We start from the raw sequence: 27,342 nt of genomic DNA, 5'->3' as shown, positions 1-27,342 counted from the left end.
AAACGGTGATAGACTGCATAAAGAACTATGCTTGCTCGGCCTTCAACTCTTTTATTTCGACTGCGACCCGGTAGATTGTATAGCGTGAGTAATTAAGCGAAGGGATTGATCCAACTCTTTGGGATTAAGTGCTATATTTTCAGGCCGTTCCGTCCTTGGTATCCGAGAGTTTCTTGTAAATCTAAGCACGTACGCCACGATTCTTTGCAATTTCCTGAAGGAATTTTTGTGTTCGATTCCATAAATGAAATTGATGTCAGCAGTTACTATTCCTGCAGTAGCTGCTCCCTTTAACTCCATGTTATTAGTAATAGCATTTTGAGAACAAAGTTTTGCCCGCCATAGCCCCTCTTTTCCATGAAGAACAACTGGTCCATGGAACCATAATCGACATTTAGCCAGATCTGATGGTTGAAGTCCACGCGATAGAATATCGGCTGGATTTTCTTGCGATGGTACGTGTTTCCATTGTTCTGGTAATGTTAATGTTTGGATAATCGATACCCTATTAGCAACAAAAGTCTTATATAAAGTTGACTGTGATTTTATCCAGGCCAGTATAATTTCCGAATCGGTCCAAAGAAACATAGGGTGGTCTTGAAGCCTTAAATCAGCCTTTACTCTGTTAGCTAGCTGAGCTGCTACTACTGCGGCACATAGTTCCAGTCGAGGCAATGTTTGTTGCTTCAAAGGAGCCAACCTGGATTTAGCACAGATAAGACGCACCGTTACGCGCCCATCATTCGTAAGAAATCGGATGTATACAGCTGCACCAAAAGCTCTTTCAGATGCATCGGCAAACACATGTAATTGTGTTTTTGTCGGAATTTCCCACAAAATACATGTCGAGGTATTTTGAAGTTGTTGAGAACTTCCAATTCACATCGAAATGTTTTCCAAGTAGCACAAAGTTTCTCTGGTAATGGTTCATCCCAATCTAATGTAAACTGCCACAGCTGTTGAATAAATATCTTTGCTTTCACAACAACCGGAGCCAGTAGACCAAGAGGGTCGAACAGTTTTGCAAGTTCAGACGTAACTGAGCGCTTTGATATTGCTTGATGATGGTCGATATTTGTCTTCACGCAAAATTGGTTTGCATGAGGCATCCAATGTAACCCCAATGTTTTTATTGTTTTGTTTATATTTTCATCCAAATCTAAGTTGACTTCTCGGTCGCTATGTGGTATATCTTTCAGCAATCTAAGAGAATTTGAAGACCATTTTCTTAAATTGAAACCATGTTGCTTCAAATAGCTATCAATTCCTTTTGAGTTTCAAGGGCTGTAGAAAAGATTTCCTTGAGCATCTTTGATCCAAGTGGATAACGATCCATGTTGTCGTCTGCAATTTTCTGCAAACATTTTGTAGCAAGATAAGGCGCGGTACGAGTGCCATATGTGACAGTATTCAATTTGTAATAACTAACAAGATGCGTCGTATCTTCTCTCCATATAATCAGTTGATATTTTTGATCATCAGGATGTAGTAGTATTTGCCTATACATCTCTTCAATGTCTGTGGTGAAGACAAATTTTGGCAATCGAAAACGCAGCAATATAGAAACAAGTCAGAAAAGCGTTAAGTTCGGTCGTGCCGAACTTTTTATACCCTCCACCACAAATTTCAGCCATTTCGGTGGATTAATGTGGCCACAACCTGCAAAATACAGAAATGCGGAAGGTACCGTTCTATGGGGGCTATATGATGGCGTGGACCTATACCTAAACATTTCTAGGGGAAAGTTTTATACGCCTAAAGAAGACTAAATATCAAATTTCAGCCATATCGGTGTGATAATGAGGCTAAAACGTTCAAAATATCGAAAATCGGGAGATATTGTATTATGGGGGGCTATATCAACACGTGGACCTATATAAACATTTTCTGGTAGAAATGTTTCTTAACCTCTGGAAACACAAAATACAAAGTTACAACCGATTCTTCGGTCAAATGGGTCTAATACATTCAAAATATATTAAAATGACGCGTACTTTATATGGGGCCTTATATGGGGGCTATACCAAAACGTGGACCTATATAACCCAACTTTGGTAGGAATATTTTTTGGCCTCTGGAGACACAAAGTACCAAATTACAACCAATTCGGTGGTAAAATGGGCCAAATATCTTAAAAATTCCTTAAAACGACAACGCGTCACGGGTCATTTTGCGTGGACCTACATAGCCCACTTTCAATATCAAAAGTCATACGTAAAAATAATATATTTTCCCAAAATTTCATCAACCTACGTCAATCCGTTTGGACGCTAGAGTGATTTCCACAGACGGACATGGCTATATCGATGTAGAATTGCACGCTGATCAGAAATATATATACTTTGTGGGGTCTACAATGATTATTTCGAGTAGTTACAAACGTAGTGACAAACTTAATATACCCCCATCATATGGTGGAGGGTATAAAAAGTTCACTTTGGACAGTTGGCCCAGTGTACATCAAATCATTTAACGAACAACCTGATGAGGTTTTTGCGGATGCATCAAATACGGCCCTTAGTTTTGTTGTGGTACTATCCGGTTTGAGAACACAATGATGCGGATAAAATATTTTGGGTTTGATACCGTCCCCACGTCAATCTTTTGCATGTGTCCCAATTGTTCGTATTCTTGCATAAACTTAATGTATTGACTTCGGATGTCTTCCTTCTGAAGAAGCCGGCGTTCCAGGCTCATAAATCGGTTATACGTCATTGCATGTGATTTCCCCAATCCAGTTGGAGATTCTCGGAAAGGGAGTCTGACAATGAAACGACCGTATTCATCCGTCTGAACATGTTGATATTAGTGAGATTCACACAGCTTCTCTAGCGGAGACATTACTTTCTCACTCGCTTCTACGTCCTCGAGCTTCCAAAGTTTTTCGATTGCTTGTTCTAGTGAAGTTTCACTATCGAAAATTGCACATGTCAACGCTGCTGGTGTGACGTCCGTTGAGGTTTGTTCTATTAAGCCGCCAACAATCCAGCCGAGCTCAGTATTTTGTAGTATAGGTAGATTGCCACTGAGTTTTATTGTACCTGGCTGCATAAGGCTAAAGTAGAACTCTGCTCCAAGTAGAATATCAACCTTTCCTTGCGTGTTAAAGTTGGGATCCGCTAATTTAATATTCTGTGGGATCTGCCAATTAGAGATGTCCAGATCGCGATTCGGTTGCGCTGGTATAATTGTTGGCAAAACAAACGCCTCCAAATCAGTTGAAAATTCAGAATTATTAGATAACATCTGCACATTCACCCGATGATAAGCCTTCCTTTGAGTCTTTCCAACTCCCTCAATGGCCAATGAGGCATCCCTGGTTCTAAGTGATAACTTTTTTATCAGCCTTTCAGTCACAAGGTTCACTTGTGAGCCCGAGTCGAGTACCGCTCTAAATTCGCCTGACATACCGTTTGCAGCCTTGATGATAACCTTAGCAATAGCTAGAATCACTTTCTTCTGATCTTCGACTGATGCTGACGAGATTGCAGCTGTGTTGACTGGTGCGGCATCATTCCTTGTGTTTGGTGATTGATTCGAAGCTATTGAAGATGTCTTCGATTTGCTTGGTAAATGTAGTAAAGTATTGTGCTTATTACTACATATTTTGCAGTTACTAGAAGTAGATGCTTTCGGTACATGATCGTATTTAAAGCAGTTCGTACACATTTTATGTTGTTGTACCCATTTGAACTTCTCAGATTCCTTCATTGCCAAAAATTGTTTACAACGATAGATGGGATGGTGGCCGTTTTTGCATAGGCTGCATTTGCTGTTATCCTCCACTGATGCTATGGACGAAACAGTTTTGCTTGAACCTTTTTGAGTAGTTGCCACTTTTCCAATTGATTCCATCGACTCAAATTGCAGCTCCAAAAATGCAAATAGCTCATTCATGGTAGGGACTTCCTTCGGCTTTGTTAACGGTTGCATGAATCGTATGTACAGCGTCTGATCCAATTTTTTCGTGATCAATTGGATCAGTAGAGCGTCCCACGACGAAGTGTCGATATCCAAATTTTTCAGGGCTAGCATGCATTCCCTCGTGGTGTCATGCAGAGCTTTTATTGAAGCGGTAGATGAGATTCCTTTTGGCTGGTTGATAATCTTTTCTACCAGTGTTGAAACAAGAATCCGTTTATTGTTGTAACTATCTTGAAGCAACATCCATGCTGTTTTGTAGTTTTCCTCTGTCAAGGCTAGATGGCTTATGAGTTTGTCAGCCTCGCCCGACAAATTCGTTTTAAGATACCACATTTTTTGGACGTTGGGGAGTGGCTGTTTGTCAACCATCTCAAAAAACAGTTCATAGAACTGTCGCCACTTCAAGCAATCCCCATTGAATTGAGGGATTGTTACCTTCGGTAGCGGAAGTGCGCTGTATGTTGCCAAGTTACTTCCCAGTAGAGGTGCGGTTGTTGCATTGTCAGAGCATTTGCCTTTCAGGACGGCCAGCCGAATTAGGTTATGTTGAACCATATCTTCTAGGCTATCGTAGCAATCTTGATCTAGCCCGACTCTGGAAGGGTCCTCAATCTGCTGCCAAATTTCGTCGTACAAATCTGTGATTTGACTCCACAACTTTTTGATCGTCTCTTCTTTGATTCCATAAAATTGATTTGATTGTCCGGTTTCGATATTGTCCAAGCTCTGCAGATGGCTCATAAGGGCCGCCATTCTAGCTTTTATCCTTCGGGCCAACCCCTCAACTTGGGCAGATGCAGGTTCCTCTACCTGGACCGATGTTTGGACTTCTGAACTAGTTTTTTGGGCCTTTTCCGTTGGACCTGTCCTGCTCTTTGCAGACTTCAATTTGTCCGCCTCGATATAGTCCATCGTTGAACTAAACTTTTCTCCAATGTTCTTGTGTAAATTCTCCGCTATGTATGGGTCGTCCTCTGGCAAAGACGGATCATTGCGGATCTGGTTTTCTGCCTTTTCAAACGTCTGCCAGAGCCCCACTAGCTCATTACGCTTTCCTACGTAGAACTCTTCCGTTCTTCTTTCAAGCGGAGCCTTCATAATTGTTGCCACGAATTTATCAAAATTACTGCCCCTTACTTCCTGTAGGGCTATGAGTTCTTGTACTGTCGCCATTGATAATTAAATTTTTTTTCAAAAACACTTGTGGGGTTTTAATGGATTTATATTTTGTAAAAGTTTCCGAAACCACTTGTGGGGTTATTGGATCCTCTCCACTTGAACGGTGAGCAACTGCCCTTTTTAAAAGAATTCCAGGATACGTGTTGTGTCTGGTTACCTTACCGATGATTCGGTTTGCGTCCTTTTTGAAATAAGGTACGCTTCTGCTTGCTTCTAAGTGCGTGTGGCCAGCACGAGGGATGCGATGTATCCAAAGTTGCGTGTAGAATCTGCAAGGATCTGTTGTGTCTGAGGTGGCGTGCTGAATCTGCAAGGATCTGTTGTGTCTGAGGTGGCGTGCTGATTCTGGAAGGATCTGTTGTATCTGAGGTTGATTATAGAACCAGCAAAGATGTGCGGACACGAGGATTCGAATTTAATATACACAACGCGTTATACATAAACCGAAACAATCACCAAAAAATGTTAATCTAACTAGGATCTAGTGTTAGTCCATTCAAGCACATAAACTTGAATTGACACTTAGGATCCACTTTTTAATTGTTCCTTACAAGCACATAAACTTGAAACCGTCGACTAATAATTAAGAACGAATAGTTGGTTGTAGTACTAAAAGACGACTGACTTTCTTTATTAATAGCCTTCTTTTATAAGCTTAATTTTGTGCTGACATACATAACTTATAACTAGGTGAAGTATTATGTTTGCAATAGAGGTAAATAAATGTGCATTAATGAAATTTATAACATTGCAAAGGCTAACGAACGAATGACCGTGAAATTAAATTAAACGTTATGTTGACACTAAAGTAAGCAATGGGCAGTGAAATAAGTTTTACGTTACCAATAAAATAAGAAATGCTATGTTAGCAAACTATGCAAATAAAATTAATAATTGTAACTACATATGTATGTATGTGCTGTTGTATGTATCTTCGTATGTTCTTAACAGGTCTAATAAACTCAAAATATATTAAAATGACGCGTACTTTATAAGGGGCCTTATGTGGGGGCTATACCAAAACGTGGACCTATATAACCCAACTTTGGTAGGAATGTTTTCTGGCCTCTAAAGATACAAAATACCAAATTACAACCAATTCTGTGGTCAAATCGGTCTAATACATTCAAAATATATTAAAATGACGCGTACTATATATAGGGCCTTATATGAGGATATACCAAAAAGTGGACCTATATAACCCAACTTTGGTAGGAATATTTTTTGGCCTCTGTAGACACAAAGTACCAAATTACAACCAATTCGGTGGTAAAATGGGCCAAATATCTTAATAATTCCTTAAAACGACGACGCGTCACGCGTCATTTTGTATGGGGGCTATACGAAAGCGTGGACCTACATAGCCCGCTTTCAATACCAAACGTCCTACGTAAATATAACATATTTTCCCAAAATTTCATCAATCTACGTCAATCCGCTCGGACGCTAGAGTGATTTCCACAGACGGACAGACATGCCTATATCGATGTAGAATTGCACGCTTATCAAGAATATATATACTTTGTGGGGTCTACAATGATTATTTCGAGTAGTTACAAACGTTGTGACAAACTTAATATACCCCCATCCTATGGTGGAGGGTATAAAAAGACTTAATACCAAATTTCAGCAATTTCGGTAAGACAATATCGCCTTCCAAATACGGAAGTTCGGGAGTTACTGTTCTATGGGGGCTATATAAAGGCGTGGACCTATACCTACAAATTTCTGGGGGAAAGTTTTATACGCCTAAAGAAAACCGATTTTTGAGCGCTGTCCATGCTAAAACGAAGCTGCGGTGAGTTAATGGAAACTTTGATACAATTTCTTTAGCTTCGCCGTCTGTTTTTCTAACTAAATGACAGATCCTCTCAACGTCACTAAGGCCAGAATTATTTACATATATCGCGGTGAAAAGGTCCCGGAAAGATGGCCACGACAAGAAATCCACAATGAAAGGTTTCTATATCGCATGGTGGCAGTATAAGATTATGTACACTATCCCGATTGGATGAAAAGAAGGACTCGCGAGTTTGGAAAGTATCCTGCACTGAAGTTGGGACCGGAGAATCCACCTGAGTCCCGATTTCCCGAGAGGAATGTGCCGACGTGCTCAAATTATTTGCAGTTTCACCTTGAAATCCATCTGCCGAGAGATCCGAAACGTTTAACGTTGTATGAGGTGAAGATGTGGAGGATTGAAGAAATTTGCCCAATTTGGAATTCATAGTTGACCTACAGGTAACGTAATAAGGTCTGATGACACACTACGTATTTACTATCTAACGAATCTATGTCACCCTTTTCGAGTCTACCGCCGACATTAAATAATCGAAGCAACGATCGAATATTAATTTGTCCTTTTACCATAGTTTGTCAATTTCTGTGCTACGAAAATCTAATTCGTACTGCCGATGCTCTGATAAAGATATATTACAGGCATTAAAGGGAATTTCTTGTTTATCGCTCTTTTTCCGAAAAATTAAACAAATTCCCGCGAAACTGTTTGAGAAATAAATAAAAAAAGTCCAAAAATATACAAAAAAAAACAAATGACCAACATATCGAAAACCGAATAATTTGAAGATTTTTTCTTGTAAAAATAGTATTTTTTTTAATTCCAAAGGTACCGACTATAGGGTGCACTACTTCAGAACAACAAAAAAAAAAAAAAAACACAACCGAAAAATGCAGTATGTTGATAAAAACAGGTGATTATAACATAAATATATATGAATTTAGGTAAATTATTTAATAAATATATATAATAATTATAAAAAAATATAAAGATAGATAGCGCCGATTATAGGGTCACGATGTCTAAAAAACGTTTATACCGAATACCGATTATAATTGTTCCACAAACATCCCATACGGGACAAGGGAGACTTCTCTTATATCAATGAGTGCACCCCGATTCAATGATATGGGACCTACTGTTTATCGCCGAGTCCGAACGGCGTGTCTTAAGACACCATTTGTAGAGAAGTTTTACATGGCTGGAATACTCAGGAAATGTCGCCACATTACTGAAGTGTATTTTGCGATCGAACCCACGACCTTCCGCGGGCAAGGCGGGCGTGCATACCATTGCACCAAGGTGGCACCCACCGAAAACAGATTAATTTTCCAAAAATTCGATTTTTTTTCGAAGGAATATTAAAAATAATTTATATAAAAATAAAATATTTTTCTACTGAGACCCACTGTAGCTGTAGAAATAACGAATATAGCATGAAAGGAAACAAACACAAGCAGCGTCGATGCCGCAGTCGTCGCTATACTGGTATAACTGGTAAGCAGGTAGAGAGACCACAAAGTATTGAATGGTTGTTGGTTGGTTTTTTCGTGTTTTTTCGACGCTAAAACAAATGCAAAAAGGCGGGTGATTTATAATACGTTGCAATTGCAACGCAATTTTTACCAAAGGGCACTCCCTTTGGAATAATTATGGACGTAGGGATAGTGAGAAAATAAACCGAAATCAATTAAACAACTACACGTATTGGCCATCACTACACTTGTTGATGAATAATAAAGAACTACAGTATGCCGTATATTGGATTTATTAAATTCACAAAACAAACGATATGTTGCTAAAATTTTAAAAGGAGCGCAACCGTATTTTCGTGATAATGATTATTAAAAGATTTATTGTGTGGACTGTTTGAAGATTTTAGCCGTACCTTTTTGTATACTGAAATATTTGTTTATGCGAAAAGAGATAAAAATTGAAAGCTCGCGATTTGCTCACTTATGGAAAACACTGAATTTACATAAATGATGGAATATGTGTTGTTGATGATGGTTTTATGATGTTTAGATGATGAGGATGGTGGTAATGGGTGATTGGAGAGTCTTTTGTGTTGTGAAGAAGAGAACAGAAAACTCCGGTTAGCACAAACAACACCGAGTAAATTGTCCACTGATCGTTCTCGGATGGATGAAATGTTTTAGTGGACAACAACAAAATCCAAAGGAACTTCTCTGGCTCGGCTGAACGGCTGATAGCTCAGAAAGGCCGCAGAGAATAGTTGTTATTTGTGGAGATGAGCAAGTGATACAACCCGAGTATTACCAATATATAAAAGAGGAGAAAATAAAACACAACGGTTTTTTAGTTGGTATAAAAATAATATTTGGTGATTTATTAGGCGAAAAGTGCTGATGACTTTACCTGGTATGGGTGAGGTGGGCGTTGTCAAATTACAATTCTCATGTATAAACAAATGTGTTTAGGTGAGAAGTCGACATATAAAAATGTACATAAGTCTGTACAGGTGAAGAAGAAACTGATAAGTGATTTGTGTATAAAAATCGAAAGCAAATCAAAGCTGAGGCAATCACTGCTTATTGGAAAGTTCTAAGTGCGATCCGAACTGAGCGAATACAGTTCCAGGGAGAAATTGCAGAGATATTCCACTGCCAAGAGAGTACGGACGTTAAAAATATTGTGCTTTCAATGTGGTTATGAAAACTTCATTTCTTTTGCGGAAAATGTACAATACTAGCTCCCCCTTCCTCTCATTGTGAGAATAATTGTTGGGAAATCCTTGATTTTAACAATAATCACATACAGCTTCGAAGTGTATTCTGGTAGTCTGAAACCTTTGAAATTGTTGGTAATCCGTATTGTAAGATATGTCTACAGCATAAAACTTTACAATCATTTAACACCCTACACTATTGATTTCTTAGGCTTGATATGCGATAACTTTATAAACATAGGAGTTGTATCCTTATTGTAAAAAATCATGAAAACCCGAACACCGATAGACCTTTATCCAAAATTTCAGTTTGGTACTTTAGAACGCACTCACTCTTTTATCGTTCCTCGTTTCCATTCATTGATTATGCAACGATCATTTCACGCGAGGGCAGTAAGAATATGGAACAACAGCATACCGTATGAAATGAGGCTTACTCCAGCTTTATCCGTTCACCCAAATTTAAATGTACCAAATTTAGTACCATTTAGTACTTTTCGTACCCATAGGTAAGAATTTCCATAACTTTCTCAATCCTACACTCCAACAGTAATCTTAATTCCTTATTCGTTCACCTAAATCCAAATTGTACCAAATTTATTGCCATTTAGTACTTTTCGTACCATAAGTATGAATTTCCAAAATTTCGTGAGTTATACACTCCAACAGTAATTTTAATTCCAAATTTAAGGGTTCCAGCTCTATCCATTCAACCGAATGCAAATTGTACAAAATTTAGTACTATTTAGAACTTTTCGAACACTTAATTACGAATTTCCAAAACCATTTCTTTATATCAATACCACTTCCCATACCAAATATCAAGATTCTAGCCATATCCGTGAAAAATACACTATTGATAAAAAATGTATAAACTTTTAGTACTTTTTGTACACTTGTATTTCGAATTTCCAATAACAATATATATAGCATTTTTAAAACATGGGGTATAGAGGAATTACCCCGCCCCTTCCGAAATTCATCAAAGTATGTAGCCTATTTTCACCGGGGGCCATCCCTGTACTGGCCCTGACCATTTCAGGAAAATTGGATTGGTAGCTTTTGTAGAAAAGATTAAAATTGAAATTTTAAAATAGTGGGAGTGGTCAAACTTCCTTGCATAAAAACCTAAGTTGTAGGTTGTACCCCACCCCCTCCGAAATTCAACAAAATTCGTAGCCCATTTTAACAGGGGCCATCCCTGTACATTCCCTGAAAATTTCAGAAAATTCGTTTCAGTAGTTTTTGTAGTAAAGATAAAAATTTAAAATTGAAGAAGTGGGCGTTGTCAAATTACAATTCGCATGTATAAACAAATGTGTTTAAGTGAGAGGTAGACATATAAAAATGTACATAAGTCTGTACAGGTGAAGAACATACTGATAAGTGATTTGTGTATAAAAATCGAAAGCAAATCAAAGCTTAGGAATTTTGCCCAATTTGGAATTCATAGTTGACCTACAGGTAATGTAATAAGGTCTGATGACACACTACGTATTTACTATCTAAAGAATCTATGTCATCCTTTTTCGAGTCTACCGCCGACATTAAATAATCGAAGCAACGATCGAATATTAATTTGTCCTTTTACCATAATTTGTCAATTTCTGTGCTACGAAAATCTAATTCGTACTGCCGATGCTCTGATAAAGAGATATTACAGGCATTAAAGGGAATTTCGTGTTTATCGCTCTTTTTCCGAAAAATTAAACAAATTCCCGCGAACCTGTTTGAGAAATTAATCAAAAAAGACCAAAAATATACAAAGAGTTGCAGTAATTCAATTTCAGCTGCGAGGTGTAGAGTGAACCACTGACTAAAGGGTCCAAAACCGATTTATTTAGGTGAAAAGGAAACACAAATAAAAGCTGCAAAAAATCAATAGAATTTATCGAGGTGTAGGGTTAATCTGCGGCTTTATGTCCAAAATCGATTAATTTTTGTGAAATAAAAAAAAAAAACAAATGGCCAACATATCGAAAACCGAATAATTTGAAGATTTTTTCTTGTAAAAATAGTATTTTTTTAATTCCAAAGGTACCGACTATAGGGTGCACTACTTCAGAACAACAAAAAAAAAAACACAACCGAAAAATCCAGTATGTTGATAAAAACAGGTTATTATAACATAAATATATATGAATTTAGGTAAATTATTTAATAAATATATATAATAATTATAAAAAAATATAAAGATAGATAGCGCCGATTATAGGGTTCACGATGTCTAAAAAACGTTTATACCGAATATCGATTATAATTGTTCCACAAACATCCCATACGGGACAAGGGAGACTTCTCTCATATCAATGAGTGCACCCTGATTCATATTAGCTCAATGATATGGGACCTACTATTTATCGCCGAGTCCGAACGGCGTGTCTTAAGACACCACTTGTAGAGAAGTTTTACATGGCTGGAATACTCAGGAAATGTCGCCACATTACTGAAGGGTATTTTGCCGATCGAACCCACGACCTTCCGCGGGCAAGGCGGGCGTGCATACCATTGCACCAAGGTGGCACCCACCGAAAACAGATTAATTTTCCAAAAATACGAAATTTTTTTTTTCGAAGAAATATTAAAAAATAATTTATATAAAAATAAAATATTTTTCTCCTGCGACCCACTGTAGCTGTAGAAATAACGAATATAGCATGAAAGGAAACAAACACAAGCAGCGTCGATGCCGCAGTCGTCGCTATACTGGTATACTGGTATATATATAAATTATATAATATATTTATTATAATATTTTTTTTGCAATTTTCACCAAAGGGCCCTCCCTTTGGAATAATTATGGACGTAGGGATAGTGAGAAAATAAACCGAAATCAATGAAACAACTACACGTATTGGCGATCACTACACTTGTTGGTGAATAATAAAGAACTACATACAGTATGCCGTATATTGGATTTATTAAATTCACAAAACAAACGATATGTTGCTAGTATTTTAAAAGGTGCGCAACCGTATTTTGGTGATAATAGTTACACTGTGATACAAATGTTGACAAAATTTTTTTGCATGGGTTCTGATGCATAAATTCGGTTTTATGGGAGTCCGTAGAAGACGAAAATACCTTTGGTTTCTTTGGGACACTTTGGGTTTTGATTTTATAACGGTAAATGTAGTGAAAAATGGGCTTTCTTGGATTTTCAACTTTAAACGAACATTACTTCTTTTTTCCACAACCGATTTGCACACCCTATTTTTTATTGGAAACGGGAAAATAATAACTTTCGGACAAGCCCTAGATTTTTAAAGTCGGTTAACAAATGGCTAAGTAATAGTGGTTTAAGTGTGACAAAAACGCATTAAAAACAGTAAAATGTTTTTCCTTGTGCTCTAGGCTGCGTAAACGATACCTAACGGTACAATTATTTACTGTTAGCAAGTAGGAAACTTAGTTGGCTTTCCAAAATGGGAAAAACCAACGAAATCGGTTGAAAAATGAAAGCGTTATGGCATTTTTTTGGGTTTTAACTTTTTGGTTTTTTCATATTTCCCTTTAAAAAAGATTGGAACCTTAGCATGTATGATTTTAATTGTGATTATCATGCTTTACAATTACGCACAAGGTACTAATCTTTTATAAAGGAAAATATGAAAAAAACCAAAAAGTTAAAACACAAAAAATTCCATAACGCACTCACTTTTCAACCGATTTCGTTGGTTTTTTCCATTTTGGAAAGCCAACTAAATTTCCTAGTTGCTACCAGTAAATAATTGTACCGTTAGATATCGTTTACGCAGCCTAGAGCACAAGGAAACACATTTTACTGTTTTTTAATGCGTTTTTGTCACACTTAAACCACTATTACTTAGCCATTTGTTTACCGATTTTAAAAATCTATGGCTTGTTCGAAAGACATTATTCTCCCGTTTCCAATAAAAAATGGGTTGTGCAAATTGGATGTGGAAAAAACAAGTAATGTTCGTTTAAAATTGAAAATCCAAGAATGCCCATTTTTCACTACATTTACCGTTATAAAATCAAAAACCGAAGTGACCCAAAGAAACCAAAGGTATTTTCGTCTTCTATGGACCCCCACAAAACCGAATTTATGCATTAGAACCCCTGCAAATTTTCACTGTAGCACAGTGTTATTAAAAGATTTATTGTGTGGACAGTTTGAAGATTTTAGCCGTACCTTTTTGTATACCGAAATATTTGTTTATGCGAAAAGAGATAAAAATTGAAAGCTCGCGATTTGCTCACTTAAGGAAAACACTGAACTTACATACCTGATGGAATATGTGTTGTTGATGATGGTGGTTTTATGATGTTTAGATGGTGAGGATGGTGGTAAGGGGTGATTGGAGAGTCTTTTGTGTTGTGAAGAAGAGAACAGAAAACTCCGATTAGCACAAACAACACCGAGTAAATTGTCCACTGATCCGTCTCGGATGGATGAAAATCTAATTCGTACTGCCGATGCTCTGATAAAGAGATATTACAGGCATTAAAGGGAATTTCGTGTTTATCGCTCTTTTTCCGAAAAATTAAACAAATTCCCGCGAACCTGTTTGAGAAATTAATCAAAAACGACCAAAAATATACAAAGAGTTGCAGCAATTCAATTTCAGCTGCGAGGTGTAGAGTGAACCACTGACTAAAGGGTCCAAAACCGATTTATTTAGGTGAAAAGGAAACACAAATAAAAGCTGCAAAAAATCAATAGAATTTATCGAGGTGTAAGGTTAATCTGTGGCTTTATGTCCAAAATCGATTAATTTTTGTGAAATAAAAAAAAAACCAAATGGCCAACATATCGAAAACCGAATAATTTGAAGATTTTTTCTTGTAAAAATAGTATTTTTTTTAATTCCAAAGGTACCGACTATAGGGTGCACTACTTCAGAACAACAAAAAAACACAACCGAAAAATCCAGTATGTTGATAAAAACAGGTTATTATAACATAAATATATATGAATTTAGGTAAATTATTTAATAAATATATATAATAATTATAAAAAAATATAAAGATAGATAGCGCCGATTATAGGGTTCACGATGTCTAAAAAACGTTTATACCGAATACCGATTATAATTGTTCCACAAACATCCCATACGGGACAAGGGAGACTTCTCTCATATCAATGAGTGCACCCCGATTCATATTAGCTCAATGATATGGGACCTACTGTTTATCGCCGAGTCCGAACGGCGTGTCTTAAGACACCACTTGTAGAGAAGTTTTACATGGCTGGAATACTCAGGAAATGTCGCCACATTACTGAAGGGTATTTTGCCGATCGAACCCACGACCTTCCGCGGGCAAGGCGGGCGTGCATACCATTGCACCAAGGTGGCACCCACCGAAAACAGATTAATTTTCCAAAAATACGAAATTTTTTTTTTCGAAGAAATATTAAAAAATAATTTATATAAAAATAAAATATTTTTCTCCTGCGACGCACTGTAGCTGTAGAAATAACGAATATAGCATGAAAGGAAACAAACACAAGCAGCGTCGATGCCGCAGTCGTCGCTATACTGGTATAACTGGCAAGCAGGTAGAGAGACCACAAAGTATTGAATGGTTGTTGGTTGGTTTTTTCGTTTTTTTTTTTTTTTTTTTTTGACGCTAAAACAAATGCAAAAAGGCGGGTGATTTATATTATAAATTTATAATACGTTTGTTGCAATTTTCACCAAAGGGCCCTCCCTTTGGAATAATTATGGACGTAGGGATAGTGAGAAAATAAACCGAAATCAATGAAACAACTACACGTATTGGCGATCACTACACTTGTTGGTGAATAATAAAGAACTACATACAGTATGCCGTATATTGGATTTATTAAATTCACAAAACAAACGATATGTTGCTAGTATTTTAAAAGGTGCGCAACCGTATTTTGGTGATAATAGTTACACTGTGATACAAATGTTGACAAAATTTTTTTGCATGGGTTCTGATGCATAAATTCGGTTTTATGGGAGTCCGTAGAAGACGAAAATACCTTTGGTTTCTTTGGGACACTTTGGGTTTTGATTTTATAACGGTAAATGTAGTGAAAAATGGGCTTTCTTGGATTTTCAACTTTAAACGAACATTACTTCTTTTTTCCACAACCGATTTGCACACCCTATTTTTTATTGGAAACGGGAAAATAATAACTTTCGGACAAGCCCTAGATTTTTAAAGTCGGTTAACAAATGGCTAAGTAATAGTGGTTTAAGTGTGACAAAAACGCATTAAAAACAGTAAAATGTTTTTCCTTGTGCTCTAGGCTGCGTAAACGATACCTAACGGTACAATTATTTACTGTTAGCAAGTAGGAAACTTAGTTGGCTTTCCAAAATGGGAAAAACCAACGAAATCGGTTGAAAAATGAAAGCGTTATGGCATTTTTTTGTGTTTTAACTTTTTGGTTTTTTCATATTTCCCTTTAAAAAAGATTGGAACCTTAGCATGTATGATTTTAATTGTGATTATCATGCTTTACAATTACGCACAAGGTACTAATCTTTTATAAAGGAAAATATGAAAAAAACCAAAAAGTTAAAACACAAAAAATTCCATAACGCACTCACTTTTCAACCGATTTCGTTGGTTTTTTCCATTTTGGAAAGCCAACTAAATTTCCTAGTTGCTACCAGTAAATAATTGTACCGTTAGATATCGTTTACGCAGCCTAGAGCACAAGGAAACACATTTTACTGTTTTTTAATGCGTTTTTGTCACACTTAAACCACTATTACTTAGCCATTTGTTTACCGATTTTAAAAATCTATGGCTTGTTCGAAAGACATTATTCTCCCGTTTCCAATAAAAAATGGGTTGTGCAAATTGGATGTGGAAAAAACAAGTAATGTTCGTTTAAAATTGAAAATCCAAGAATGCCCATTTTTCACTACATTTACCGTTATAAAATCAAAAACCGAAGTGACCCAAAGAAACCAAAGGTATTTTCGTCTTCTATGGACCCCCACAAAACCGAATTTATGCATTAGAACCCCTGCAAATTTTCACTGTAGCACAGTGTTATTAAAAGATTTATTGTGTGGACAGTTTGAAGATTTTAGCCGTACCTTTTTGTATACCGAAATATTTGTTTATGCGAAAAGAGATAAAAATTGAAAGCTCGCGATTTGCTCACTTAAGGAAAACACTGAACTTACATACCTGATGGAATATGTGTTGTTGATGATGGTGGTTTTATGATGTTTAGATGGTGAGGATGGTGGTAAGGGGTGATTGGAGAGTCTTTTGTGTTGTGAAGAAGAGAACAGAAAACTCCGATTAGCACAAACAACACCGAGTAAATTGTCCACTGATCCGTCTCGGATGGATGAAAATCTAATTCGTACTGCCGATGCTCTGATAAAGAGATATTACAGGCATTAAAGGGAATTTCGTGTTTATCGCTCTTTTTCCGAAAAATTAAACAAATTCCCGCGAACCTGTTTGAGAAATTAATCAAAAACGACCAAAAATATACAAAGAGTTGCAGCAATTCAATTTCAGCTGCGAGGTGTAGAGTGAACCACTGACTAAAGGGTCCAAAACCGATTTATTTAGGTGAAAAGGAAACACAAATAAAAGCTGCAAAAAATCAATAGAATTTATCGAGGTGTAAGGTTAATCTGTGGCTTTATGTCCAAAATCGATTAATTTTTGTGAAATAAAAAAAAAACCAAATGGCCAACATATCGAAAACCGAATAATTTGAAGATTTTTTCTTGTAAAAATAGTATTTTTTTTAATTCCAAAGGTACCGACTATAGGGTGCACTACTTCAGAACAACAAAAAAAACACAACCGAAAAATCCAGTATGTTGATAAAAACAGGTTATTATAACATAAATATATATGAATTTAGGTAAATTATTTAATAAATATATATAATAATTATAAAAAAATATAAAGATAGATAGCGCCGATTATAGGGTTCACGATGTCTAAAAAACGTTTATACCGAATACCGATTATAATTGTTCCACAAACATCCCATACGGGACAAGGGAGACTTCTCTCATATCAATGAGTGCACCCCGATTCATATTAGCTCAATGATATGGGACCTACTGTTTATCGCCGAGTCCGAACGGCGTGTCTTAAGACACCACTTGTAGAGAAGTTTTACATGGCTGGAATACTCAGGAAATGTCGCCACATTACTGAAGGGTATTTTGCCGATCGAACCCACGACCTTCCGCGGGCAAGGCGGGCGTGCATACCATTGCACCAAGGTGGCACCCACCGAAAACAGATTAATTTTCCAAAAATACGAAATTTTTTTTTTCGAAGAAATATTAAAAAATAATTTATATAAAAATAAAATATTTTTCTCCTGCGACGCACTGTAGCTGTAGAAATAACGAATATAGCATGAAAGGAAACAAACACAAGCAGCGTCGATGCCGCAGTCGTCGCTATACTGGTATAACTGGCAAGCAGGTAGAGAGACCACAAAGTATTGAATGGTTGTTGGTTGGTTTTTTCGTTTTTTTTTTTTTTTTTTTTTTTTGACGCTAAAACAAATGCAAAAAGGCGGGTGATTTATATTATAAATTTATAATACGTTTGTTGCAATTTTCACCAAAGGGCCCTCCCTTTGGAATAATTATGGACGTAGGGATAGTGAGAAAATAAACCGAAATCAATGAAACAACTACACGTATTGGCGATCACTACACTTGTTGGTGAATAATAAAGAACTACATACAGTATGCCGTATATTGGATTTATTAAATTCACAAAACAAACGATATGTTGCTAGTATTTTAAAAGGTGCGCAACCGTATTTTGGTGATAATAGTTACACTGTGATACAAATGTTGACAAAATTTTTTTGCATGGGTTCTGATGCATAAATTCGGTTTTATGGGAGTCCGTAGAAGACGAAAATACCTTTGGTTTCTTTGGGACACTTTGGGTTTTGATTTTATAACGGTAAATGTAGTGAAAAATGGGCTTTCTTGGATTTTCAACTTTAAACGAACATTACTTCTTTTTTCCACAACCGATTTGCACACCCTATTTTTTATTGGAAACGGGAAAATAATAACTTTCGGACAAGCCCTAGATTTTTAAAGTCGGTTAACAAATGGCTAAGTAATAGTGGTTTAAGTGTGACAAAAACGCATTAAAAACAGTAAAATGTTTTTCCTTGTGCTCTAGGCTGCGTAAACGATACCTAACGGTACAATTATTTACTGTTAGCAAGTAGGAAACTTAGTTGGCTTTCCAAAATGGGAAAAACCAACGAAATCGGTTGAAAAATGAAAGCGTTATGGCATTTTTTTGTGTTTTAACTTTTTGGTTTTTTCATATTTCCCTTTAAAAAAGATTGGAACCTTAGCATGTATGATTTTAATTGTGATTATCATGCTTTACAATTACGCACAAGGTACTAATCTTTTATAAAGGAAAATATGAAAAAAACCAAAAAGTTAAAACACAAAAAATTCCATAACGCACTCACTTTTCAACCGATTTCGTTGGTTTTTTCCATTTTGGAAAGCCAACTAAATTTCCTAGTTGCTACCAGTAAATAATTGTACCGTTAGATATCGTTTACGCAGCCTAGAGCACAAGGAAACACATTTTACTGTTTTTTAATGCGTTTTTGTCACACTTAAACCACTATTACTTAGCCATTTGTTTACCGATTTTAAAAATCTATGGCTTCTTCGAAAGACATTATTCTCCCGTTTCCAATAAAAAATGGGTTGTGCAAATTGGATGTGGAAAAAACAAGTAATGTTCGTTTAAAATTGAAAATCCAAGAATGCCCATTTTTCACTACATTTACCGTTATAAAATCAAAAACCGAAGTGACCCAAAGAAACCAAAGGTATTTTCGTCTTCTATGGACCCCCACAAAACCGAATTTATGCATTAGAACCCCTGCAAATTTTCACTGTAGCACAGTGTTATTAAAAGATTTATTGTGTGGACAGTTTGAAGATTTTAGCCGTACCTTTTTGTATACCGAAATATTTGTTTATGCGAAAAGAGATAAAAATTGAAAGCTCGCGATTTGCTCACTTAAGGAAAACACTGAACTTACATACCTGATGGAATATGTGTTGTTGATGATGGTGGTTTTATGATGTTTAGATGGTGAGGATGGTGGTAAGGGGTGATTGGAGAGTCTTTTGTGTTGTGAAGAAGAGAACAGAAAACTCCGATTAGCACAAACAACACCGAGTAAATTGTCCACTGATCCGTCTCGGATGGATGAAAATCTAATTCGTACTGCCGATGCTCTGATAAAGAGATATTACAGGCATTAAAGGGAATTTCGTGTTTATCGCTCTTTTTCCGAAAAATTAAACAAATTCCCGCGAACCTGTTTGAGAAATTAATCAAAAACGACCAAAAATATACAAAGAGTTGCAGCAATTCAATTTCAGCTGCGAGGTCTAGAGTGAACCACTGACTAAAGGGTCCAAAACCGATTTATTTAGGTGAAAAGGAAACACAAATAAAAGCTGCAAAAAATCAATAGAATTTATCGAGGTGTAAGGTTAATCTGTGGCTTTATGTCCAAAATCGATTAATTTTTGTGAAATAAAAAAAAACCAAATGGCCAACATATCGAAAACCGAATAATTTGAAGATTTTTTCTTGTAAAAATAGTATTTTTTTTAATTCCAAAGGTACCGACTATAGGGTGCACTACTTCAGAACAACAAAAAAAACACAACCGAAAAATCCAGTATGTTGATAAAAACAGGTTATTATAACATAAATATATATGAATTTAGGTAAATTATTTAATAAATATATATAATAATTATAAAAAAATATAAAGATAGATAGCGCCGATTATAGGGTTCACGATGTCTAAAAAACGTTTATACCGAATACCGATTATAATTGTTCCACAAACATCCCATACGGGACAAGGGAGACTTCTCTCATATCAATGAGTGCACCCCGATTCATATTAGCTCAATGATATGGGACCTACTGTTTATCGCCCCTACTGTTTATCGCCGAGTCCGAACGGCGTGTCTTAAGACACCACTTGTAGAGAAGTTTTACATGGCTGGAATACTCAGGAAATGTCGCCACATTACTGAAGGGTATTTTGCCGATCGAACCCACGACCTTCCGCGGGCAAGGCGGGCGTGCATACCATTGCACCAAGGTGGCACCCACCGAAAACAGATTAATTTTCCAAAAATACGAAATTTTTTTTTCGAAGAAATATTAAAAAATAATTTATATAAAAATAAAATATTTTCTCCTGCGACGCACTGTAGCTGTAGAAATAACGAATATAGCATGAAAGGAAACAAACACAAGCAGCGTCGATGCCGCAGTCGTCGCTATACTGGTATAACTGGCAAGCAGGTAGAGAGACCACAAAGTATTGAATGGTTGTTGGTTGGTTTTTTCGTTTTTTTTTTTTTTTTTTTTTTTTTTTTTTGACGCTAAAACAAATGCAAAAAGGCGGGTGATTTATATTATAAATTTATAATACGTTTGTTGCAATTTTCACCAAAGGGCCCTCCCTTTGGAATAATTATGGACGTAGGGATAGTGAGAAAATAAACCGAAATCAATGTAACAACTACACGTATTGGCGATCACTACACTTGTTGGTGAATAATAAAGAACTACATACAGTATGCCGTATATTGGATTTATTAAATTCACAAAACAAACGATATGTTGCTAGTATTTTAAAAGGTGCGCAACCGTATTTGGTGATAATAGTTACACTGTGATACAAATGTTGACAAAATTTTTTTGCATGGGTTCTGATGCATAAATTGGTTTTATGGGAGTCCGTAGAAGACGAAAATACCTTTGGTTCTTTGGGACACTTTGGGTTTTGATTTTATAACGGTAAATGTAGTGAAAAATGGGCTTTCTTGGATTTTCAACTTTAAACGAACATTACTTCTTTTTTCCACAACCGATTTGCACACCCTATTTTTTATTGGAAACGGGAAAATAATAACTTTCGGACAAGCCCTAGATTTTTAAAGTCGGTTAACAAATGGCTAAGTAATAGTGGTTTAAGTGTGACAAAAACGCATTAAAACAGTAAAATGTTTTTCCTTGTGCTCTAGGCTGCGTAAACGATACCTAACGGTACAATTATTTACTGTTAGCAAGTAGGAAACTAGTTGGCTTTCCAAAATGGGAAAAACCAACGGAAATCGGTTGAAAAATGAAAGCGTTATGGCAATTTTTTTGTGTTTTAACTTTTTGGTTTTTTCATATTTCCCTTTAAAAAAGATTGGAACCTTAGCATGTATGATTTTTAATTGTGATTATCATGCTTTACAATTACGCACAAGGTACTAATCTTTTATAAAGGAACATATGAAAAAAACCAAAAAGTTAAAACACAAAAATTCCATAACGCACTCACTTTTCAACCGATTTCGTTGGTTTTTCCATTTGGAAAGCCAACTAAATTTCCTAGTTGCTACCAGTAAATAATTGTACCGTTAGATATCGTTACGCAGCCTAGAGCACAAGGAAACACATTTTACTGTTTTTTAATGCGTTTTTGTCACACTTAAACCACTATTACTTAGCCATTTGTTTACCGATTTTAAAATCTATGGCTTGTTCGAAAGACATTATTCTCCCGTTTCCAATAAAAAATGGGTTGTGCAAATTGGATGTGGAAAAAACAAGTAATGTTCGTTTAAAATTGAAAATCCAAGAATGCCCATTTTTCACTACATTTACCGTTATAAAATCAAAACCGAAGTGACCCAAAGAAACCAAAGGTATTTTCGTCTTCTATGGACCCCCACAAAACCGAATTTATGCATTAGAACCCTGCAAATTTTCACTGTAGCACAGTGTTATTAAAAGATTTATTGTGTGGACAGTTTGAAGATTTTAGCCGTACCTTTTTGTATACCGAAATAATTTGTTTATGCGAAAAGAGATAAAAATTGAAAGCTCGCGATTTGCTCACTTAAGGAAAACACTGAACTTACATACCTGATGGAATATGTGTTGTTGATGATGGTGGTTTTATGATGTTTAGATGGTGAGGATGGTGGTAAGGGGTGATTGGAGAGTCTTTTGTGTTGTGAAGAAGAGAACAGAAAACTCCGATTAGCACAAACAACACCGAGTAAATTGTCCACTGATCCGTCTCGGATGGATGAAAATCTAATTCGTACTGCCGATGCTCTGATAAAGAGATATTACAGGCATTAAAGGGAATTTCGTGTTTATCGCTCTTTTTCCGAAAATTAAACAAATTCCCGCGAACCTGTTTGAGAAATTAATCAAAAACGACCAAAAATATACAAAGAGTTGCAGCAATTCAATTTCAGCTGCGAGGTTGTAGAGTGAACCACTGACTAAAGGGTCCAAAACCGATTTATTTAGGTGAAAAGGAAACACAAATAAAAGCTGCAAAAATCAATAGAATTTATCGAGGTGTAAGGTTAATCTGTGGCTTTATGTCCAAAATCGATTAATTTTTGTGAAATAAAAAAAACCAAATGGCCAACATATCGAAAACCGAATAATTTGAAGATTTTTTCTTGTAAAAATAGTATTTTTTTTAATTCCAAAGGTACCGACTATAGGGTGCACTACTTCAGAACAACAAAAAAAACACAACCGAAAAATCCAGTATGTTGATAAAAACAGGTTATTATAACATTAAATATATATGAATTTAGGTAAATTATTTAATAAATATATATAATAATTATAAAAAATATAAAGATAGATAGCGCCGATTATAGGGTTCACGATGTCTAAAAAACGTTTATACCGAATACCGATTATAATTGTTCCACAAACATCCCATACGGACAAGGGAGACTTCTCTCATATCAATGAGTGCACCCCGATTCATATTAGCTCAATGATATGGGACCTACTGTTTATCGCCGAGTCCGAACGGCGTGTCTTAAGACACCACTTGTAGAGAAGTTTTACATGGCTGAATACTCAGGAAATGTCGCCACATTACTGAAGGGTATTTTGCCGATCGAACCCACGACCTTCCGCGGGCAAGGCGGGCGTGCATACCATTGCACCAAGGTGGCACCCACCGAAAACAGATAATTTTCCAAAAATACGAAATTTTTTTTTTCGAAGAAATATTAAAAAATAATTTATATAAAAATAAAATATTTTTCTCCTGCGACGCACTGTAGCTGTAGAAATAACGAATATAGCATGAAAGGAAACAAACACAAGCAGCGTCGATGCCGCAGTCGTCGCTATACTGGTATAACTGGCAAGCAGGTAGAGAGACCACAAGTATTGAATGGTTGTTGGTTGGTTTTTTCGTTTTTTTTTTTTTTTTTTTTTTTGACGCTAAAACAAATGCAAAAAGGCGGGTGATTTATATTATAAATTTATAATACGTTTGTTGCAATTTTCACCAAAGGGCCCTCCCTTTGGAATAATTATGGACGTAGGGATAGTGAGAAAATAAACGAAATCAATGAAACAACTACACGTATTGGCGATCACTACACTTGTTGGTGAATAATAAAGAACTACATACAGTATGCCGTATATTGGATTTATTAAATTCACAAAACAAACGATATGTTGCTAGTATTTTAAAAGGTGCGCAACCGTATTTTGGTGATAATAGTTACACTGTGATACAAATGTTGACAAAATTTTTTTGCATGGGTTCTGATGCATAAATTCGGTTTTATGGGAGTCCGTAGAAGACGAAAATACCTTTGGTTTCTTTGGACACTTTGGGTTTTGATTTTATAACGGTAAATGTAGTGAAAAATGGGCTTTCTTGGATTTTCAACTTTAAACGAACATTACTTCTTTTTTCCACAACCGATTTGCACACCCTATTTTTTATTGGAAACGGGAAAATAATAACTTTCGGACAAGCCCTAGATTTTTAAAGTCGGTTAACAAATGGCTAAGTAATAGTGGTTTAAGTGTGACAAAAACGCATTAAAAACAGTAAAATGTTTTTCCTTGTGCTCTAGGCTGCGTAAACGATACCTAACGGTACAATTATTTACTGTTAGCAAGTAGGGAAACTTAGTTGGCTTTCCAAAATGGGAAAAACCAACGAAATCGGTTGAAAAATGAAAGCGTTATGGCATTTTTTTGTGTTTTAACTTTTTGGTTTTTTCATATTTCCTTTAAAAAGATTGGAACCTTAGCATGTATGATTTTAATTGTGATTATCCATGCTTTACAATTACGCACAAGGTACTAATCTTTTATAAAGGAAAATATGAAAAAAACCAAAAAGTTAAAACACAAAAAATTCCATAACGCACTCACTTTTCAACCGATTTCGTTGGTTTTTTCCATTTTGGAAAGCCAACTAAATTTCCTAGTTGCTACCAGTAAATAATTGTACCGTTAGATATCGTTTACGCAGCCTAGAGCACAAGGAAACACATTTTACTGTTTTTTAATGCGTTTTTGTCACACTTAAACCACTATTACTTAGCCATTTGTTTACCGATTTTAAAATCTATGGCTTGTTCGAAAGACATTATTCTCCCGTTTCCAATAAAAAATGGGGTGGTGCAAATTGGATGTGGAAAAAACAAGTAATGTTCGTTTAAAATTGAAAATCCAAGAATGCCCATTTTTCACTACATTTACCGTTATAAAATCAAAAACCGAAGTGACCCAAAGAACCAAAGGTATTTTCGTCTCTTCTATGGACCCCCACAAAACCGAATTTATGCATTAGAACCCCTGCAAATTTTCACTGTAGCACAGTGTTATTAAAGATTTATTGTGTGGACAGTTTGAAGATTTTAGCCGTACCTTTTTGTATACCGAAATATTTGTTTATGCGAAAAGAGATAAAAATTGAAAGCTCGCGATTTGCTCACTTAAGGAAAACACTGAACTTACATACCTGATGGAATATGTGTTGTTGATGATGGTGGTTTTATGATGTTTAGATGGTGAGGATGGTGGTAAGGGGTGATTGGAGAGTCTTTTGTGTTGTGAAGAAGAGAACAGAAAACTCCGATTAGCACAAACAACACGAGTAAATTGTCACTGATCCGTCTCGGATGGATGAAAATCTAATTCGTACTGCCGATGCTCTGATAAAGAGATATTACAGGCATTAAAGGGAATTTCGTGTTTATCGCTCTTTTTCCGAAAAATTAAACAAATTCCCGCGAACCTGTTTGAGAAATTTATCAAAAACGACCAAAAATATACAAAGAGTTGCAGCAATTCAATTTCAGCTGCGAGGTGTAGAGTGAACCACTGACTAAAGGGTCCAAAACCGATTTATTTAGGTGAAAAGGAAACACAAATAAAAGCTGCAAAAAATCAATAGAATTTATCGAGGTGTAAGGTTAATCTGTGGCTTTATGTCCAAAATCGATTAATTTTTGTGAAATAAAAAAAAAACCAAATGGCCAACATATCGAAAACCGAATAATTTGAAGATTTTTTTCTTGTAAAAATAGTATTTTTTTTAATTCCAAAGGTACCGACTATAGGGTGCACTACTTCAGAACAACAAAAAAAACACAACCGAAAAATCCAGTATGTTGATAAAAACAGGTAATATAACATAAATATATATGAATTTAGGTAAATTATTTAATAAATATATATAATAATTATAAAAAAATATAACAGATAGATAGATAGATAGATAGATAGATAGATAGATAGATAGATAGATAGATAGATAGATAGATAGATAGATAGATAGATAGATAGATAGATAGATAGATAGATAGCGCCGATTATAGGGTTCGCGATGTCTAAAAAACGTTTATACCGAATACCGATTATAATTGTTCCACAAACATTCCCATACGGGACAAGGGAGACTTCTCTCATATCAATGAGTGCACCCCGATTCATATTAGCTCAATGATATGGGACCTACTGTTTATCGCCGAGTCCGAACGGCGTGTCTTAAGACACCACTTGTAGAGAAGTTTTACATGGCTGGAATACTCAGGAAATGTCGCCACATTACTGAAGGGTATTTTGCCGATCGAACCCACGACCTTCCGCGGGCAAGGCGGGCGTGCATACCATTGCACCAAGGTGGCACCCACCGAAAACAGATTAATTTCCAAAAATACGAAATTTTTTTTTTCGAAGAAATATTAAAAAATAATTTATATAAAAATAAAATATTTTTCTCCTGCGACGCACTGTAGCTGTAGAAATAACGAATATAGCATGAAAGGAAACAAACACAAGCAGCGTCGATGCCGCAGTCGTCGCTATACTGGTATAACTGGCAAGCAGGTAGAGAGACCACAAAGTATTGAATGGTTGTTGGTTGGTTTTTTCGTTTTTTTTTTTTTTTTTTTTTTTTTTGACGCTAAAACAAATGCAAAAAGGCGGGTGATTTATATTATAAATTTATAATACGTTTGTTGCAATTTTCACCAAAGGGCCCTCCCTTTGGAATAATTATGGACGTAGGGATAGTGAGAAAATAAACCGAAATCAATGAAACAACTACACGTATTGGCGATCACTACACTTGTTGGTGAATAATAAAGAACTACATACAGTATGCCGTATATTGGATTTATTAAATTCACAAAACAAACGATATGTTGCTAGTATTTTAAAAGGTGCGCAACCGTATTTTGGTGATAATAGTTACACTGTGATACAAATGTTGACAAAATTTTTTTGCATGGGTTCTGATGCATAAATTCGGTTTTATGGGAGTCCGTAGAAGACGAAAATACCTTTGGTTTCTTTGGGACACTTTGGGTTTTGATTTTATAACGGTAAATGTAGTGAAAAATGGGCTTTCTTGGATTTTCAACTTTAAACGAACATTACTTCTTTT

The 27,342-nt window shown here is 35.9% G+C and overlaps 1 protein-coding gene across 1 annotated transcript; it reads right to left on the bottom strand.

Annotated features, from left to right (window-relative positions):
- Positions 1 to 2,805: 2,805 nt before the first annotated feature.
- On the bottom strand, positions 2,806 to 4,257 carry LOC141388126 (uncharacterized). Its single transcript, XM_073958170.1, has one exon. The coding sequence runs from the start codon at positions 4,255 to 4,257 to the stop codon at positions 2,806 to 2,808; it is 1,452 nt and encodes a 483-aa protein (XP_073814271.1).
- Positions 4,258 to 27,342: the final 23,085 nt, after the last annotated feature.

The sequence above is a fragment of the Musca autumnalis genome, unplaced genomic scaffold, assembly GCF_047663935.1.
Source record: "Musca autumnalis isolate F117 unplaced genomic scaffold, ASM4766393v1 scaffold_6, whole genome shotgun sequence".
NCBI lineage: Eukaryota > Metazoa > Arthropoda > Insecta > Diptera > Muscidae > Musca > Musca autumnalis.
The sequence above is the reverse complement of the archived record's forward strand: the minus strand, read 5'-3'. Positions and strand labels throughout refer to the sequence as shown.

What these genes read in the sequence shown, in the direction of transcription:
- LOC141388126 (XM_073958170.1), bottom strand. Translation starts at nt 4,257, where the DNA reads ATGTGGTATCTTAAAACGAATTTGTCGGGCGAGGCTGACAAACTCATA.